Raw genomic sequence first — 17,913 nt, 5'->3', positions numbered from 1 at the left:
AAACGTCGGTCACCAACAACAGTTCTTTTCAGAACTACACTCACCCGGACGATCACATTATATGAACTACTTTTCACGCATTGTTTGTTTGTTTTCTGTATTTTAATATTGATGTTGAAAAGCACTTTTCATGGATGCTCAATGAAGTGTATGTACATGTACATGTATGTTTTATATCTAGGAGGTGGCAGGAGAGGAGAAATACTTTTTATCTCTTTTTTTGCTTCCAAAACCAGCATAAGCTGCAGGGTTTTGGATCACTAGGCCTGACACAGATAATTTCTATCTTACGTTCATTGTCAAACCTCTCCCTTACTACGGTTGAAACTTTAAAAAAATAATCTGATGACTTATTTTAATTGTGTAGTTTGTAAAACGTAAGAGATTAAGGCTGCGTGTCATAAAGGTGAAACATTTCCTGTTTCTTACTAGTCAACTAGATACAAAACAGAGAAGCAACCATGAAAGCTACTTGAGACTCAAGGAGTAAAGATCATATTGAAACATTGGATTCCATATTAAGTGAGTCACAATTTCTTTGTGTTTGGTTTCATGTACTAGGCATGCAGTGCATGGTGCAGGTGGAAAATTTTAAACAAACAGTGGAGTAGGATGTACAAAAATTCCTAAAGACTGCAATGCTTGGGGTACTGATGTCAACATGTATTCTTTTGTGGCAGGAGGGACATAGTGATTTAATGTTAAGCACACTGGCTTGCAGATCAAGAAACCTGGGTTTGAGCTAACGGTTAGGGTCTATACGTTGTGTTCTTAGGCAAGACGTTTTACCCTATCACTACCTCTCTCCACCTATAGTTGTACAAATGGGTACTTAACTGGGTAAATTTAATACTGGATACAAACCCTGTTACAGACTTGCATATGGGATAATCTGGGATAAATAAACAATAGCCTCCATTTCACGGGGAAATATGCTCGGATATTTGTCCGCGGACGTTATCTGTTCCAAGAAGGAAAACTCTGAGCTTTGAGGAACAAGGACAAATATCTGAGCATATTTTTGCGCCAAATGGATGCTATTGTGTTTATTATCCTTCAAATGTTTTTTGCAACATGCACAGTTTTTAAAAATTGGGGAATATCACTCATATATTCCCCAGTTTCAGCTGGGGAATATTCAGTGGCATGATACATTTAGACCAATTGTGCACGAGCGAAAATATTTGATGGATTATAATCTGGGATAGTCTGTGGTGGTTTGAATCACTTGGCCTGATGCAGACTTTACATGTACCTTACCTTCATAGTCCAAACTCGCCCTAGTAGGTCAAAACTTAAAAAAAAATGCGATGCTGTATTTTTAATTGTGTAGTTTTTAAAACTTATGAGATCAAGGCTGTCATTAAGGTTAAAACATTTCCCATCTCTAACTAGATACAAACCAGAACACTGTGTGCTGAGACTTGTGTGGAGACAGATTCATATTGAGACAATAGATTCCATTATCAGGTGAGTCTTTGTGTTTCTTTGTGTTTGGTTGGAACGGTTATCAATTGCTCAATGTTACTTGTGTTACTGTTTCACAATTCAGCTATTACATAATTTTAAATACAAGGCTCAAAAGGTTCTTAAAAGTGTCAAGTAGTTGCTTGTAAACTAAATGTTTTCGGGCTTGGCCCTTCTTCAGTTAGAGGTAGAAGGGCCAAGCCCAAAACGTTTAGTTCACAAGCAACTATTTGACACTTTTAAGAGTCTTTTGAGCCTCATATTTAAGTATGATTTAAGTGATTGCATAGCGTCTTCCTACTGACTCAGCTATTATGTTGCATTGTGTTCTTGGACATGACAACTTTAATTCTTGGAGTGCTTCCCTCTACCCAGATATACAAATGGGTACTGGGTGAATTTCATACTGGGGCTACTGTTGCAATATACTACTACAGCTGCAGCATCCCATGTAAGCAGGGTGGGGGTGGGGGTGGGAGTAGAAAGATTCCTTATCAGTTGATGTTAAACTGGGATAAGGTGTGGTAGTTTGGATTTACTTGGCCTGTTGAAGACTTCACCTCACTTCCATTGTCAAACTCCCCCATGTAGAGCTGAAACTTTCAAAATCTGATGACTTATTTTTGCTTGTGTAGTTTGTAAAACTTGAGTGATCAAGGAATTACATAAAGGTTACAACATTTTAACAGTTTCTTACCAGATACAAAACAGAGGAGCGAGGAAAAGAGCTGTGCTGAGACTCAAGAGGAGAAAGAATCAAATTGATACATTGGATCCCATAGTAGGTCAGTTGCAATTTTATTTTTGTTTGGTAATCATGTACTAGGAATAATTGTGCACAATGCAGGCAGAAAATTAAAATGAATAGAGATGTTAGTCAGTGTTTCACTACTTTTTAGCTATTTCAACAAACTGTTATGTGGCCGTATACCTTAGCCCTCTGGGGTATGGTTTAGAGAAATTCTTCAAGGTAATAATGCCTGGGGTACTGTTGTTGAGGAGTATTGTTTTGTGGTAAGAAGGACACGGAGGTCAAATGGTTGGTTTACTGCACTGCACATCAAGCTGTCTGGGTTTTGAGGCAATGGCTATTAAGGGCCTCTGCATTGTGTTCTTGAGAAAGAGACTTTACTCTCACACTATCTCTCCCCTCGTAGGTGTACAAATGGCTAGTGGGTGTATTTAATACTGGGTGCTAACTCTGCGACAGACTTGCATCCCATCCAGGGGGGAGTAGAAATACTCATTATCGCTGGATGTGACAGAGACCTGGATCAATAAAGCTGTGGTGGTTTACATTACTTGGCCTGATGTGGACCCACATGTAACCTTACTTGATTTCATTTGTTAAACCTTGCCCCCTGTGGGTTTCAAATGTAGGTAAAAAAAAATGAAAATAACTGATGGATTATTTTAATTGTGTAGTTTTTGAAATTAAGTGCTGAAGGATGTCACAAGGGTTACAATATTTCCTGTTTCTTACTAGATACAAAACAGAGAAGAAACAATGAAAGCTATGAGGAGAAAGACTTAAATCAAGATATTGGACCCCGCATTAGGTGAGTCACAATATTCTTTTGAAAGGAAGGGTTTTTAATCACTTGATGGTCCATGCACTAGGAATAATTGAAAAATCAAAGAATTGAAATGAATAGAGATTTTTTTTTTTTTTCCACTGGTCAAATATTTCAAGAAGCCTTTGTTATTTGGCTAACCGGATACCCTATCCCTTCAGGGTCAGGCCATACAAATATTCCTTAAGAAAATAATGCCTGAGGTAATGTTGTTGATGAATTTTCACTTTGTGAGACGATGGGCCTGGATCAAAAACCAATTGCTTTCCGGTTCAGGTATAAATGTTTCCTTAGCCATTACGCCTCAGGAACGATGAGCTTAAAATTTCTCCTGACAGTTTCAAATATAATCATGAAAAAAAAAAAAAAAAAAATCAGTAAAGAGGATTTAGAGAGTGAGCTCTAATTAACTGTAACTTTTAACTTTATTGAATTTGTTGCATACTCATACATAGGAAACCAAAGTGATAAAATAATGAAATAATGTTAGCAATAAATAATTCATAGGCGTCAGCAACTGGAGCAGAAATCAGTACGATGTCCCAGTTGACATTCAGCCCTAATAAAAGACAATTACAATTGTCTAGATAACTCATAACCTGTAAGGAGAACTTGTTTCTTGATTAAGGACTCTGAATAAGGACTAAGCAATGACAAGAAAGGTTATGAACTGGAGAATATTGTCTTGATATATCACCAAATTCGCAGAACAAAACTGGAAAAGAAATTACAGCAAAGCTGGAAATTTGGACGTGAAGTTCTAGTGTAAGATGACCTTGTACTTTCTTAATTCAAGAGTGCCAAAGTAAAAACAAAAGTTACCTAATTTTATTTTTCTATAGAAAGTCCATGAAAATACTGGATAGATTCGATGTGAGTGGACACACATAGGGATCTTATCCATAGATTTTATTGCTTGAACCACCTTGTAGAGCATAATAACAGTACCACATGAGAGTACTGCATGTGTCCTAAAAGTGCACGTGAAATAACTCTGGTTGCAAACGTCAGTCTCGTCATATGCTAAAACTTTAAAAGTGGGAGAGAAATGCTTCATAACTGCGTTCAAATCATGACGTTATTCATTTCTTTACTGATTTTTTGCCGTGACATTTTCGGATTTCCACCGGTATGCTAATTTCCCCCTGGGATTTCAGATACCACTGGGAAATGTTCTTGAAATAGCCGTCAAAGTGAAAGTCGTTTCCTGTCCTACATTTAGTTTCATAAAAGCAGTCTTGTCAAAACTTGCTGTAGCTGTCGTGTTGTCAGATCAAAGTTGAAAAAGAGAAAACCAGAATTACCCGTACATAACTGTAAAATCTATTTCTAATGCACTACTTGTCTTGCACGTAATTCTAAGAAAGCCGTTTTCGCTTGCTTACTAAGTATTGTATTTGAACAACAGTTTGATCGTTTTGATTCAATTTTTGTTTGCATTTGGTCATAAGCGTCCGGCAAATTACATAACCTTTATTTTAATGCTGTAAAAATATGAAGCTCCCCGAGAGCTTTTTATTTGCAGACATTTCTCAAGTTATATAAAGATTTGGCGACTATTAACCAGGCATGAATTTATCCTCGGGAAGGAAATGCAAATGTTGCCCGTTTTGTCGCAAATATTTTTTGCCGTAAAAAAAATTAAAGCGTGCTATTTTGCCGGCGAGCTTTTCGCCTGCAAATGTTGCAAATAGGAAGGTGAATTTTAGACTAAGAGTGCTATATATAATTTATATCATTATGTGAACTCTGTGTATTTCTATGATGATGATATATCCAAACGACAAACGCATTCCTGGTGAGAGAATTAACTTTTAAACTTTAGTCGAGCATAGACTGTATACACTGCAATGTATATTTTGTTCTTTGGCTTTTAGTTGATTGAATGTTTTATTTGTCGTTCTTTCAGGGTGTCATCTCAAGTGTACGTGAAGCGACATTAACTTGGAGAAAGAAGCAAAGGAGAGTAAAGAACTTCGTTTAGATGTTTCTTCCGTGGATCAGGTTTTATAAGTATGGTAAATTTCAAGACAAAGTTTATCTCGATCGAGTTTCTTGCGACAAGATTGTTAGGGCGGAGCTCGTATAAGTGATCTCACAACACAAAACTCCAGAGTCAAAAGTAGATATTGGAATTACTGTCAATTTGTCTAGTATCTACCAAATTGTCTCATATCTTGCTAGTTTTCGAGGACGCCGCGAACTATTTCAAGTTTGTAGCTTTAAAATTAAGGTAGAATGTTAGCGTAACGTGGAACCGAATTTTCAGCCCGGAAGTCTCGTTATTAAACTCGTTGAAATTACTTGTCTAGAATTAATTTACTGAAAACTTAGTGGTTTTGGAGGACGCATTGAATTGGTATGAAAGGTTGCGCTTTTAAAAGGGCCAAGAAAAAAATTTGAAAAGAAACCGAAAAGAAACTAAGTCTTCTAGTAGAGTTGTCATTAGAAAAAATAGTCTGCAATTTTGAATGGTGTCTGGTTTATCAATTGCTGTTGTTACAGTTGAGCCCACGGTACAGTGGTATTAGTTGCAGAGTGCGCGAAAGCGAGGCTTTCGGGTCAACACTCCAGGGGAATACAAGCGCCATGTGAGGAAACTTCGAGAAAAATAATAATAATTTTGGGTTCCTCTCCGGATTTTGCATTTTTCTCACAAGAAAAGAGGCTACAATTACTCAGCGGAAACTGCCCTCGTCATTTGACAAAGCCTAGGCTGAGATCGTGGCTTTCATACCGTGTAGAAACAGCAAAAGATGCCAGTGCCTCGAGTGACGCCTGCAAACGTGAACTAATGCACAGTTGAGCAGTAGCATGTAAGATCTTTCTTCCTACCCTATTTTCGTGCAGGAATAACAGTTTTTTGCCCTCTCGAACGTATATAACGTTTTCTTTTTTGTAGAGTTGTGACTTACATAAAAGATGGATGGGAAAACAATTTCACTGAAAGTTGGAAATACTTTGCATCTGATGCGAAAAATAAAGTTGTTTCCTCGTCGAGCACGAGTTTTCCGAACACTCTACACGAGTTCCCACAGGCTGCAAACTGATGTTCCATCCAGAGGGCTGAATTTCCACCATTCACAATTGAGAACATGATGAATCACGTCATTAAGAGAAAATCAGGAGATAATGAAGGCAATAAAGACTATAAGAATTTAAATTTAAATAGTAAGGCATTTGGACTATTCAGACATGGTCATGTACAAAATATCGAAGTTGCCACTACTGAAAATGGAGACGTGATCCATATAAAATACAAGCTCAATGTTACCGTGATCAATTCCAGAGAGCAAGCTGGTGAGATCACCTATGCCTGCTGCAGTCAGTATCTAGTTTTGTAACATCCCAGAGATGCAGCTTTTTCAAGATTGTACTCCACTGAGAGTTGTTATTGTATACAGTAATACAGTAATGTAGTACTTAAACTGAAAAAAATGCACCAATGTAAACCTGTTATGTTAGGAAAAGAGTAAACAGGTTATTATTTGATATAACTGAAATGAAGAAGAGAAAAATACATGTAGTTGTCCATTGATCATGGTGATTTGTAAATAAGCTGAAAATCTGTCAACACAAGACTTGAGGACACACCCCTTTCACCCCACCCCTTCCCTACTGGAACTGGTAGCTTAGGTTAATGCTAACAAAAAGAGTCCTGATCTTGTGTGATTAAAAACAATGACATGTAGCATGTAGCCTTGTCCCATGTGTTCAACACAGTTATTCTGTATTTTACTATTACATATTTGAAGGCAGAGCTCATTTGCCACATCTTAATCAAGGAAGGTACTCTTTTAAGTAAATATGCTAATTACAACAATCTATTTATGAAACATGCAATGCAACTGTGCTTGTAAGCTTCTTAACTCTACAAAGCCCCCTTCTAGTAAGATACCTCACCAAGGGCCTAGAGGCCTGAACCAAACCCTAGGGCACTAGATATAATAGGGGAAAAACTATCTAAAGGCAGACTTTTACTTTACAAGAGGTGGCAAAAAATTAGTGAACATTGCACACACAAAGAAAATCATGTCAATGAGGCCACTCTTGCATAGAGTTGTTGAAATAAAGTCTAAAATATGGTAGTTCTTTATACATTCAATTGCATGTTCGATAGGAATTCTGAGGGTTGCAATCCTTCGGGTTGCCAGCATTTCCTGTTTAGTAAACTGTCCTGACTGATTTATGAAGGGAGGAACATTCACCTTGACACCTTTCAAGGCTAACATTTCTTGAATATTGAACCCCCGATCTACCATGACCTCATCTCCTCTCTGTAATTTGTCAATAAAACCAGATTTACTGGTTATTTCCTTATCAGAAATACAGCCACAATAGAGATCTGAAATAAAACAAACACTGCCACTTGGAGTAATACCAACCAATGCCTTGAGGGTATTAGTGTTCTTGTAAGTTGAAAATGTGAGCTGTTGTCCTTCTGGGTTACTAGGTTTTTCTATGTACATTTTAGTTGCATCAATGATTACTGTTGTTCCCTTCTACTTCTTTTTGAAGCATGCAGGCTTGTGTAACTCAATTATTTGTCTGTCAGGGAAGATGTCTAATTCTTTGAATCTGTAGTACATAAGCTCTGTCAAAGTAACAATAATTGTTACTTGGAGCTAAATCCTCCTCAAGTAGACAAACTTTGTAGCGACATAATACAAGGAAAAAATTCCTCCTCCACTGACAAGGTCCCTTTTGGGCCTGCCTTCTCTCTTTTTTAAGCATCGTTTTGTTCAGTGTTGCTGTACACAAGTTTAGAGGCTGCATCCCTACCTAAAAAGCTAAGAACTAAGCTGAAAACTCCATAGTTTGGAAACCCAGTATAGAATCTCAACAACTTTGAATTACTCTTGATATTATCAATGTCAAGGAGACTTTGTTGGAAAATGCTTTCCAACTCTTTCCTAAGCTCTCGTTCTAGTTCAAGTTGTTTCATTTTTTCAATAAGTTCTTCTTCGAGTTCCTTCCTCTGAGCCTCTAAACATTCATTTAAGCGCCTCACTTCTTCTTCCTTTTCTTTAAGCTGCTCCATTAAAAGTTCTTTGCTTTTAACCTCAGCTTTATCAGCAGTGACACTAGGAAATCCACATTCTTGAGATGGAATATTAACAGATTCTAATTCAACTAAATTATCGACAGGGTTAGACCGAGAGTTCAGTATAACTTCGTCTTTGACTTGGTGCTTTGTTGTCTCACGTGCAGTGGAGCGATAAACAGGAGCTTTCCGCCTTGACTTTTCCACCGGTGAGAAACTGAATCTTGTAGGAACAGATCCACTTTTCTACGGTGGCCCATTAGGACAACTTTACAAAACAGAAAAAAAACACAAAATAACAAAAAATATCACTGCAAACTAAATCAAAGATACTACGAATGAAGTCAAACCAGCACTGCCAATGAAAGATCGAATGCACTCCTATAATTAACGCATGCACACCGCCCAAAAATTAAAGGCACACTGCAAATAAAAGCAAAATGCACACTGCAAAGAAAAGTGGATTGCACACTACAAATGAAAGCAAAATCAAACCCCAAATTAAGTAAACAAAAAATCGCACAGCAAAAAAACTGAACGTACACTGCAAATGAAAGCAAAATCATCACTGCAAACAAAAGTTAACCGCACGCCGCGAATGAAAGGGTAATAAACTATGCGCGCGCATTTCAACGAGAAGGCCTGAGACCTACCTAGTAAGCTCTAATTCGCGCGCTTTTTCCTTGGAGAAATCTAAATAACATCTAGTGAGGGTCAACTTCATGTATCAGCACAAAGTATACTATGCGACCAATACACCCCTAAAGAGCACTATACATCCTCATACAATACTATACACCGCTATACAGTACTATACACCCCTATATAGCACTATACAACCCTAAACAGCACTATACACCCCTATACAGCACTATACACCCCTATACAGCATTATACACCCCTATACAGCACTATACACCCCTATACAGCACTATACAGCACTATACCCCCCTATACAGCACTATACACCCCTATACAGCACTATACACCCATATACCGCACTATACATCCCTATACAGCAGTTTACACCCCTATACAGCACTATAAACCCCTATACAGCACTATACACCCCTATACAACACTATACCCCACTATACAGCACTATACACCCAAGTACAGCACTATACACCACTATACAGCACTATCCAGAACTATACACCCCTACACAGCACTATACACCCCTGTAAAGCACTATACACCCCTATACAACACTAGCCACCCCTATACAGCACTAGACACCCCTATGCAGTACTATACACCTCTATACAGCACCATACACCCCCATAAAGCTCTATACCTCCCTATAAGGCACTATACACCCCTATATAGCACTATACAGCACTATACAGCACTATACAGCACTATACAACCCTATACAGCACTATATACCCCTATAGAGCACTATGCACCCCTATACAGCACTATACAACCCTATACAGCGCTATACATCCCTATAAAACACTATACATCCTTATACAGCAGTATACAACCCTATATAGCACTATAAACCTTTATACAGCACTATACACCCCTTTACAGCACTATACATCCCTATACAGCACTATACATCCCTATACAGCGCTATACACCCCTATACAGCACTATACATCCCTATACAGCGCTATACACCCCTTTACAGCACTATACACCCCCATACAGCACTATACACCCCTATACAGCACTATACACCCCCATACAGCAGTATAAAGCACTATAAACCCAAATACAGTACTATTCACCCCTATACAGCACCATACAACCCTGTACAGCACTATACACCCCTATACTGCATTATACACCCCTCTACAGCACTATACACCCTAATACAGCACCATACACCCCTACACACCACCATACACCCCTATACAGCACTAGACACCCCTATACAGCACTATACACCCCTATACAGCACTATACATCCCTATACAACATTATACACCCCTATTCGGCACTATACACCCCTAAACAGCACTATGCAGCACTATACACATCTATACAGCACTATACACCCATATACAGCACTATACATCCCTATACAGCAGTATACACCCCTATAGAGCACTATAAACTCCTACACAGCACTATACACCCCTATACAGCACTATACACCCAAATACAGCACTATACACCCCTATACAGCATTATACACCCAAATACAACACTATACACCCCTATACAGCACTATACACCCCTATACAGCACTATACACCCCTATACAGCACTATACACCCCTAAACAGCACTATGCAGCACTATACACCCCCTATAAAGCACTATACACCCACATACAGCACTATACATCGCTATACAGCAGTATACACCCCTATATAGCACTATAAACCCCTATACAGCATTATACATCCCTTTTCAGCACTAAACACCACTATAGAGCACTATACACCCCTATACAGCACTGTACACCCCCATACAGCAGTAAAAAGCACTATAAACCCAAATAGAGCATTATTCACTCCCTATGCAGCACCATAAAACTCTATACAGCACTATACACCCCTAGACAGCACTAGACACCCTAATACTGCACCATACACCCCTACACAGCACCATACACCCCTATACAGGACTATACACCCCTATACAGCACTCTATCGCACTATACACCCCTATACAGCATCATACACCCATATACAGCACTATACATCCCTATACAGCAGTATACACCACTATACAGCACTACAAACCCCTATACAGCACTATACACCCCGATACAACACTATACCCCATTATACAACACTATACACCCCTAAACAGCACTATACACCCACATACAGCACTATACAGCACTATACATCGAAATACAGCCCTGTACACCCCTAAACAACACTATACAGCACTATACACCCCTACGCAGCACTACACACCCATATACAGCACTATACATCCCTATACAGCAGTATACACCCCTATACAGCACTATACACCCAAATACAGAACTATACACCCCTATACAGCACTATACACCCAAATACATAACTATACACCCCTATACCGCAGTATACACCCCTAAACAACACTATACAGCACTATACACCCCTATGCCGCACTATACAACCCTATACAGCGCTATACACCCCTATACAGCACTATACACCCCTATACACCACTATACACCCGTGTACAGCACTAGACAGCACTATACACCCCTATACAGCACTATACAGCAGTATACACCCCTATACAGCACTATACACCCTGATATAGCACTATACACCCCTATACAGCAGTAGACGCCCCTATATAGGACTAGACACCCACAAAACTATACATAACACTATACATAACATAACACCCATAGCACTATACATAGATACATCTAGAAACTGTTTTTCATTGAAGCGGCTGTCATTTTGTTAACAAGTGAATACTGCTACTCTACTCACTATCTACCACAGAATAGATAGTGAGTAGCGTAGCCAATAAGCTCACGGCATTCGTAATAGAACGCTGGCAGATTTATACTAATACTGAACAGATGCACGGTAACATGGAATTTAATTATATATACACGGTCTACTATGTATTTGCATTTGAAAAATGGCAAAACGACTGGCCATACTGTCGGATGGATGTCAGTTTTCTTAAATAAAAATCAACTATCGACTGTCAACTCAACAAACGGAAGATATTTTACTTGATATCTGTGAAAGGTTAAGAAAACTATTAGCTGAGAAGGTTGAACAAGGTGATCGCTATTATCCTGTTCCCTAGCATCAAAGCATCTAGAAAACAAATTTTACCTTGACAATTATAGTTTATTATTTAAAAATAGATTGAAATGGGGATTCAAGCCTAATATATTAGCCATCATTAGTCCTATTCGAATAACCCCATCCCTTAACCTGAGCTACGGCCCAGGTGTATTCTATTCATAAGTACTGCTCGTGGTAAGAACAATACAGAAGTTGTTAATTAATAATTGGAAAACCCAAACAATGAATATTTAAAAGTCCTGTAAACCTAAAGCCACTTTAATCAGCCTGCTTAGCAGTCGTTCGTGTTAAAGAGGGTTTTTTTTGTTTGCACGAGAGGTCCTGCATAAGGATGTATAGTAATCTAAGTGCTGTATAGGGATGTATAGTGTTGTATAGGGATGTATAGTGCTGTATAGGGATGTATAGTACTGTACAGGGGTGTATAGTGCTGTTTAGGGGTGTACAGTGCTGTATAGGGGTGTATAGTGCTGTTTACGGCTGTAGAGTGTTCTACAGGGGTGTATAGTGCTGTATAGGGGTGTATAGTGCTGTAGAAGGGTGTATAGTGCTGTATAAGGCTGTGTAGTGCTATATAGGGGTGTATAGTGCTGTATAGAGGTGTATAGTGCTGTATAGGGGTGTATGGTGCTGTATAGGGATGTATAGTACTGTATAGGGGTGTATAGTACTGTTAAGGAATGAAGAGTGCTATGTAGGGGTCTATATTGCCGTATAGGGATTTATAGTGCTGTACAGGGGTGTATAGTACTGTATAGGGGTGTATAATGCTGTATAGGGGTGTAAAGTGCTTTTTAGGGGTGTATATGGCTGTATAGGGTGTATAGTGCTGTATAGGGGTGTATAGTGCTGTTTAGGGGTGTACAATGTTGTATAGCGGTGTATAGTGCTGTATAGGGTTGTATAGTTCTCTGTAGGGGTGTATACTGTTCTATAGCGGTTGATAGTGCTGTATAGGGGTGTATAGTGCTGTAGAAGGGTGTATAGTGCTGTATAAGGTTGTGTAGTGCTATATAGGGGTGTATAGTGCTGTATAGAGGTGTATAGTGCTGTATAGGGGTGTATGGTGCTGTATAGGGATGTATAGTACTGTATAGGGGTGTATAGTACTGTTAAGGAATGAAGAGTGCTATGTAGGGGTCTATATTGCCGTATAGGGATTTATAGTGCTGTACAGGGGTGTATAGTACTGTATAGGGGTGTATAATGCTGTATAGGGGTTTATAATGCTGTATAGGGGTGTAAAGTGCTTTTTAGGGGTGTATATGGCTGTATAGGGGTGTATAGTGCTGTATAGGGGTGTATAGTGCTGTTTAGGGGTGTACAATGTTGTATAGCGGTGTATAGTGCTGTATAGGGTTGTATAGTTCTCTGAGGGGTGTATACTGTTCTATAGCGGTTGATAGTGCTGTATAGGGGTGTATAGTGCTGTATGGTGGTGTATAGTAATGTATAGGGGTGTATAGTGCTGTATAGGGGTGGATAGTGCTGTATGGGGGTGTATAGTGCTGTATAGGGGTGTATAGCGCTGTATAGGGATGTATAGTGCTGTATAGGGGTGTATAGTGTTGTATAGGGGTGTATAGTGCTGTATGGGGGTGTATAGTGCTGTATGGGAGTGTATAGTGCTGTATGGGGTTGTGTAGTGCTGTTTAGGGATGTATAGTGCTGTATGGAGGTGTATAGTGCTGTATAGGGTTGTGTAGTGCTGTATAGCGGTGTATAGTGTTATATAGCGGTGTATAGTGCTGTATAGGGGTGTATAGTGCTGTATGGGGGTGTATAGTGCTATATGCGTGTGTATAGTGCTGTATAGGGCTGTATAGTGATGTGTACGGGTGTATAGCGCTGTATAGGGGTGTATAGTGTTGTATAGGGATGTATAGTGTTGTATAGGGGTGTATAGTGCCGTATAGGAGTGTATAGGGATGTATAGTTCTTTATAGGGGTGTCTAGTGCTGTATAGGAGTTTATAATGTTGTATAGCGTTTATAGTGCGATATAATGCTGTATAGGGGTGTATAGTGCTGTTTAGGGGTGTACAGTGCTTTATAGGGGTGTATAGCGCTGTATAGGGATGTATAGTGCTGTATAGGGGTGTATAGTGTTGTATAGGGGTGTATAGGGCTTTATAGGGGTGTATAGTGCTGTATGAGGGTGTATATTGCTGTATAGGGGTGTATAGTGCTGTTTAGGAGTGTATAGTGCTGTATAGGGGTGTATAGTGTTGTATAGGGGTGTATAGTGCTGTATGGGGGTGTATGGTGCTGTATGGGGGTGTATAGTGCTGTATGGGGTGTATATTGCTGTATAGGGGTGTATAGTGCTGTTTAGGAGTGTATAGTGCTGTATAGCGGTGTATAGTGCTGTATGGGGGTGTATAGTGCTGTAGGGGGTGTATAGCGCTGTATGGGTGTGTATAGTGCTGTATAGGGCTGTATAGTGATGTATACGGGTGTATAGCGCTGTATAGGGGTGTATAGTGCTGTATAGGGGTGTATAGTGCCGTATAGGAGTGTATAGGGATGTATAGTGCTCTATAGCGGTGTCTAGTGCTGTATAGGAGTTTATAATGTTGTATAGCGTTTATAGTGCGATATAATGCTGTATAGGGGTGTATAGTGCTGTATAGGGGTATATAGTGCTGTATAGGGGTTTATAGCGCTGTATAGGGATGTATAGTGCTGTATAGGGGTGTATAGTGTTGTATAGGGGTGTATAGTGCTTTATAGGGGTGTATAGTGCTGTATGGGGGTGTATATTGCTGTATAGGGGTGTATAGTGCTGTTTAGGAGTGTATAGTGCTGTATAGGGGTGTATAGCGCTGTATAGGATTGTATAGCGCTGTATAGTGCTGTTTAGGGGTGTATAGTCCTGTATAGTTGTGTATAGTGCTGTATAGTTGTGTATAGTGCTGTATAAGGATGTATCGTACTGTATAGTCCTCTACAATGCAGTAGAGGAGTGTATAGGGGTGTACACTCTATGCTATTACATGTAGTTTCCCCTCGACCCTCACCAGATGTTTTTTAGTATTCTCCTTTTTCCTTGAGGTGACAACCAAGATGGCGTCTCATTATGTACGGGACGAAATTCGTGCAGCAGTTCGTGAGGAGGTTTCCCGAATGCTTGGTTCTCCTTCTACATCAGGAACGGGACGCGAGGTAAGTGAAGCTGCCAGTCGTTCTACAAGTCTACTGAACTCGGATTCCCCTGATCATTCGTCGTCGTCAGAACGTACCCAGGCGTTCGAAGAGTTCTATCGAAAGCGTGAAGAGGAACGTCAACACGGTTTTAAACCCCCCAAGAAGAAAATAAAAAAAAAAACCAGTCCCGCTATTCCATGGGCACTACTTCACAGAAATCGGCAAATGTAGAAATAAAGGTTGGTTTGGCAGCCCAAACAGATGGAGTGATAAAGCTTCGTCGTGGGAAGACTCAGATCATTACAGTAAATTCGCTAGCCAGCAAAGAAGAGATCATGCAGAGGGCAGTGGCAAAACATGCCAGCTTTGATCAGACGTTTGACGAGACCGTTGCTTATGTTTTGCTATATCCAGACTTTCGGGAAGTGATTCATGTTCCTGGAACAAATGACAAGTTCTCACTTGCAGCTTACAAGCAAGCAATCGGCAAGGAATTCAAGCGATTAACATTTTACCTTATACCTCTTGAAGAGTTTTATACTAACAAGTCAGATGAAAGTGACAGCGAAACTTTCGAAGTTGCTGCCAAAGAATCGCGTTTGCGTGCATATGGTTTCTCTGGGGCATGTCGAAAAGGAATGGCAACTGAGAGCACAGTTCTGGTTGTCGATGATATAAATGACGACAATGAAATGGATCGGTTCCTTTGGGCTTCCACTGGATCTGCCGCTGAGCCTTTAATCACGGGTCAGCGAACTGGTAGGTTTCTCTATTTTTTTTCTCGTCCTTGAAGAGTGGTTGAAGAAACTCGGGAACATTTAATCCAAACAAGTCAAGGTGGTAATCAAAATTCATGTGAAACTTGATATGAAGGTCAAAAGCTGATACGCAATTGTGCAATAATCACAGTCTTAAGCATAACGTGTGTGACCGGTGTGGGATAAGCACAAGCATAATACATAGAAATTTTGTTCTTTTCTTGTACTTGAGCTTTAATTTCAAATAAGTGATACAGCATGAAACAAAATAAGCACAAGCATATGATCTGTTGTCACCAGATCTCCTCTGAATCCAGTGCACTTGTCTTGTTCACTTATGTTTGTTCCACATGTGTGAACTTTCCGGGCTTGGGCCTTGTTAGTATCCACAAGTGTGGACAAGACTTAATGTTTACAAGTTATTGTCACAAAAAAGAGTCACGCAACTGACTGAGGTATCCAATTTCTGCATTTTTCTCATTTAGTGTCTCCAAAAAATGTAGCCTTGATGTGACACAAAATGACAGCAAAATGATAATTCTGATTACATTTCATTACAGAGGGAAGTGATGTACAAGTTTTGAAAGAAACTTTTCCAACAAACACAGAAGAAGAAATCATTCAGGCCCTTGAAAATGCTGGTTCAAGAGATGGAGCTGCCGAGAAACTTCTAGCGACTGAACTGAGCAGTGAACCAATTGATCCCATTTGTAGGTATGTAGTCCAAAGGGGGGAGAGGGAGGGGAGTTGATACACCACCGCACTTGTGAGAAAGGTGAGAACAGTTATTTTCAGCTCAAGCATAAATTCATTATTGCATTTTTAGAGATATGGATGGATGTCTTTCTTTTAAATGTGTTTGTTTCATGCTAGAATGTGCTTTCCTCTTGAACTTCAGGACTTGAATAACATTTTGATTAGCAGTGTTACAAAACTCTACCCATATCACTTGCCCATATTCACTGTGTGGTTTAGGCATGAATTGAGAAGTGGATGTTTTGCATCCATGCTTCTTCGTAGAAGCTACAGCAGGTTTTCCTTTCATTTCAATAGGGAGAATCCATTAAATCCTTGTGACTTTAAACTTGGTTCTCAACAGTGTTACTATAAATTTTGAGGCATTCAATAATACTTTCTTGTCAAGTGCTGGTTTACTTTTCTTTTTGCTCTGGGAACCATTACTGGGATGAAAACAAGTCCATCACAAATAACCTGTAAAATACTTATCACATCTCTCTCAAAGTCTGTTTCATTTTTTTTCTTTTCAGCTAAGCATATTGTCTGTTTTTTTTTTCTTTGCTTGCTTGTTTGCTTATTTTTCTTGTTCTTTTTTTATTGACTAATTAAGTACTTTTTTCTCCTTAACCTCCTATATGTCAAAATTAATATCCTTTACTCAACCCGATTAGCTTTTTAGTGATTATTGAGTACATTAACCTAATTTGGTATCAAAAAATAATATTATTTTTCCACAGCCTTGATGACATCTTAAACATCCTCTACAGAAAAGTTAAACAACAGGAACGAATTGATGTAAGAGTTAACAGACAAGATCTTTTGTGGGATGGCATCAGGCAGCTAAGACGTAAAAAAGTTTGGAGGGTGTGTCGAAAGTACAATTCTTTGGAGAGTCTGGGATAGACACTGGAGGGCTGCGGAAGGAGCTTTTATCTGGTAATTTAGACAGTGATATTAATTTCAGTAATCTGTTTTTGCCAAAATAATTATTAGAATGCAAAGAAACCTCAGGAATTTTTTTCACTGTGGGGGTGGCTGTAACTCAGTTATTTAATGGAGATAAATATAATTGAGCTGGACAGAATAATTTACTTTCCTCCACAAATATCAAGAACATACTTAGAAGTAAGATGTGTCTTGTAACTAAGTCTGTTTGATTAGCATACATTTGAAGACTTTTTCTTTAAATATTATTTTCTACAGCATTTGTTGCAGCTGTGCAGACCAACTTATTTGAGGGCACAGAACACAGCGGTCTGTCACCTGGACCCCATGTTGAGGCTGTGGGTAATGGCTCTTTCAAAGCCATTGGACAAGTCATGGCAATGTCAGTTCTCCAGGAGGGTCCACCACCTGCCTTCTTAGCTAACTGGGTTTACAGCTATCTGTGTACTCCAGAAATCACAGACATATCACTAGCAGATGATGATATTGTTAATCCAGATGTCAGGACTTC

General features: G+C 39.3%; 1 protein-coding gene and 1 long non-coding RNA gene across 3 annotated transcripts in view; both read left to right on the top strand.

Annotated features, from left to right (window-relative positions):
* LOC145470734 (uncharacterized) overlaps positions 1–17,913 on the top strand; it is a 258,742-nt gene that overhangs the window by 6,286 nt on the left and 234,543 nt on the right. The window lies entirely within an intron of this gene.
* Positions 8,641–17,750, top strand: LOC145470726 (uncharacterized). 2 transcript variants are annotated; one of them, XM_081454550.1, is made up of 5 exons: positions 12,828–12,854; positions 14,014–15,720; positions 16,280–16,433; positions 17,195–17,393; positions 17,661–17,750. In XM_081454550.1, exons 2-4 carry the CDS (start codon positions 15,159–15,161, stop codon positions 17,358–17,360), a joined length of 882 nt encoding a protein of 293 aa, XP_081310676.1. In that variant the 5' UTR covers positions 12,828–12,854; positions 14,014–15,158; the 3' UTR covers positions 17,361–17,393; positions 17,661–17,750. The 2 variants fall into 2 exon arrangements, with proteins under 2 accessions (XP_081310675.1, XP_081310676.1); XM_081454549.1 differs by having other exon boundaries at positions 8,641–15,720.

This window comes from Orbicella franksi, chromosome 15, assembly GCF_964199315.1.
Source record: "Orbicella franksi chromosome 15, jaOrbFran1.1, whole genome shotgun sequence".
In the NCBI taxonomy this organism is placed as follows: domain Eukaryota; kingdom Metazoa; phylum Cnidaria; class Anthozoa; order Scleractinia; family Merulinidae; genus Orbicella; species Orbicella franksi.
The sequence above is the reverse complement of the archived record's forward strand: the minus strand, read 5'-3'. Positions and strand labels throughout refer to the sequence as shown.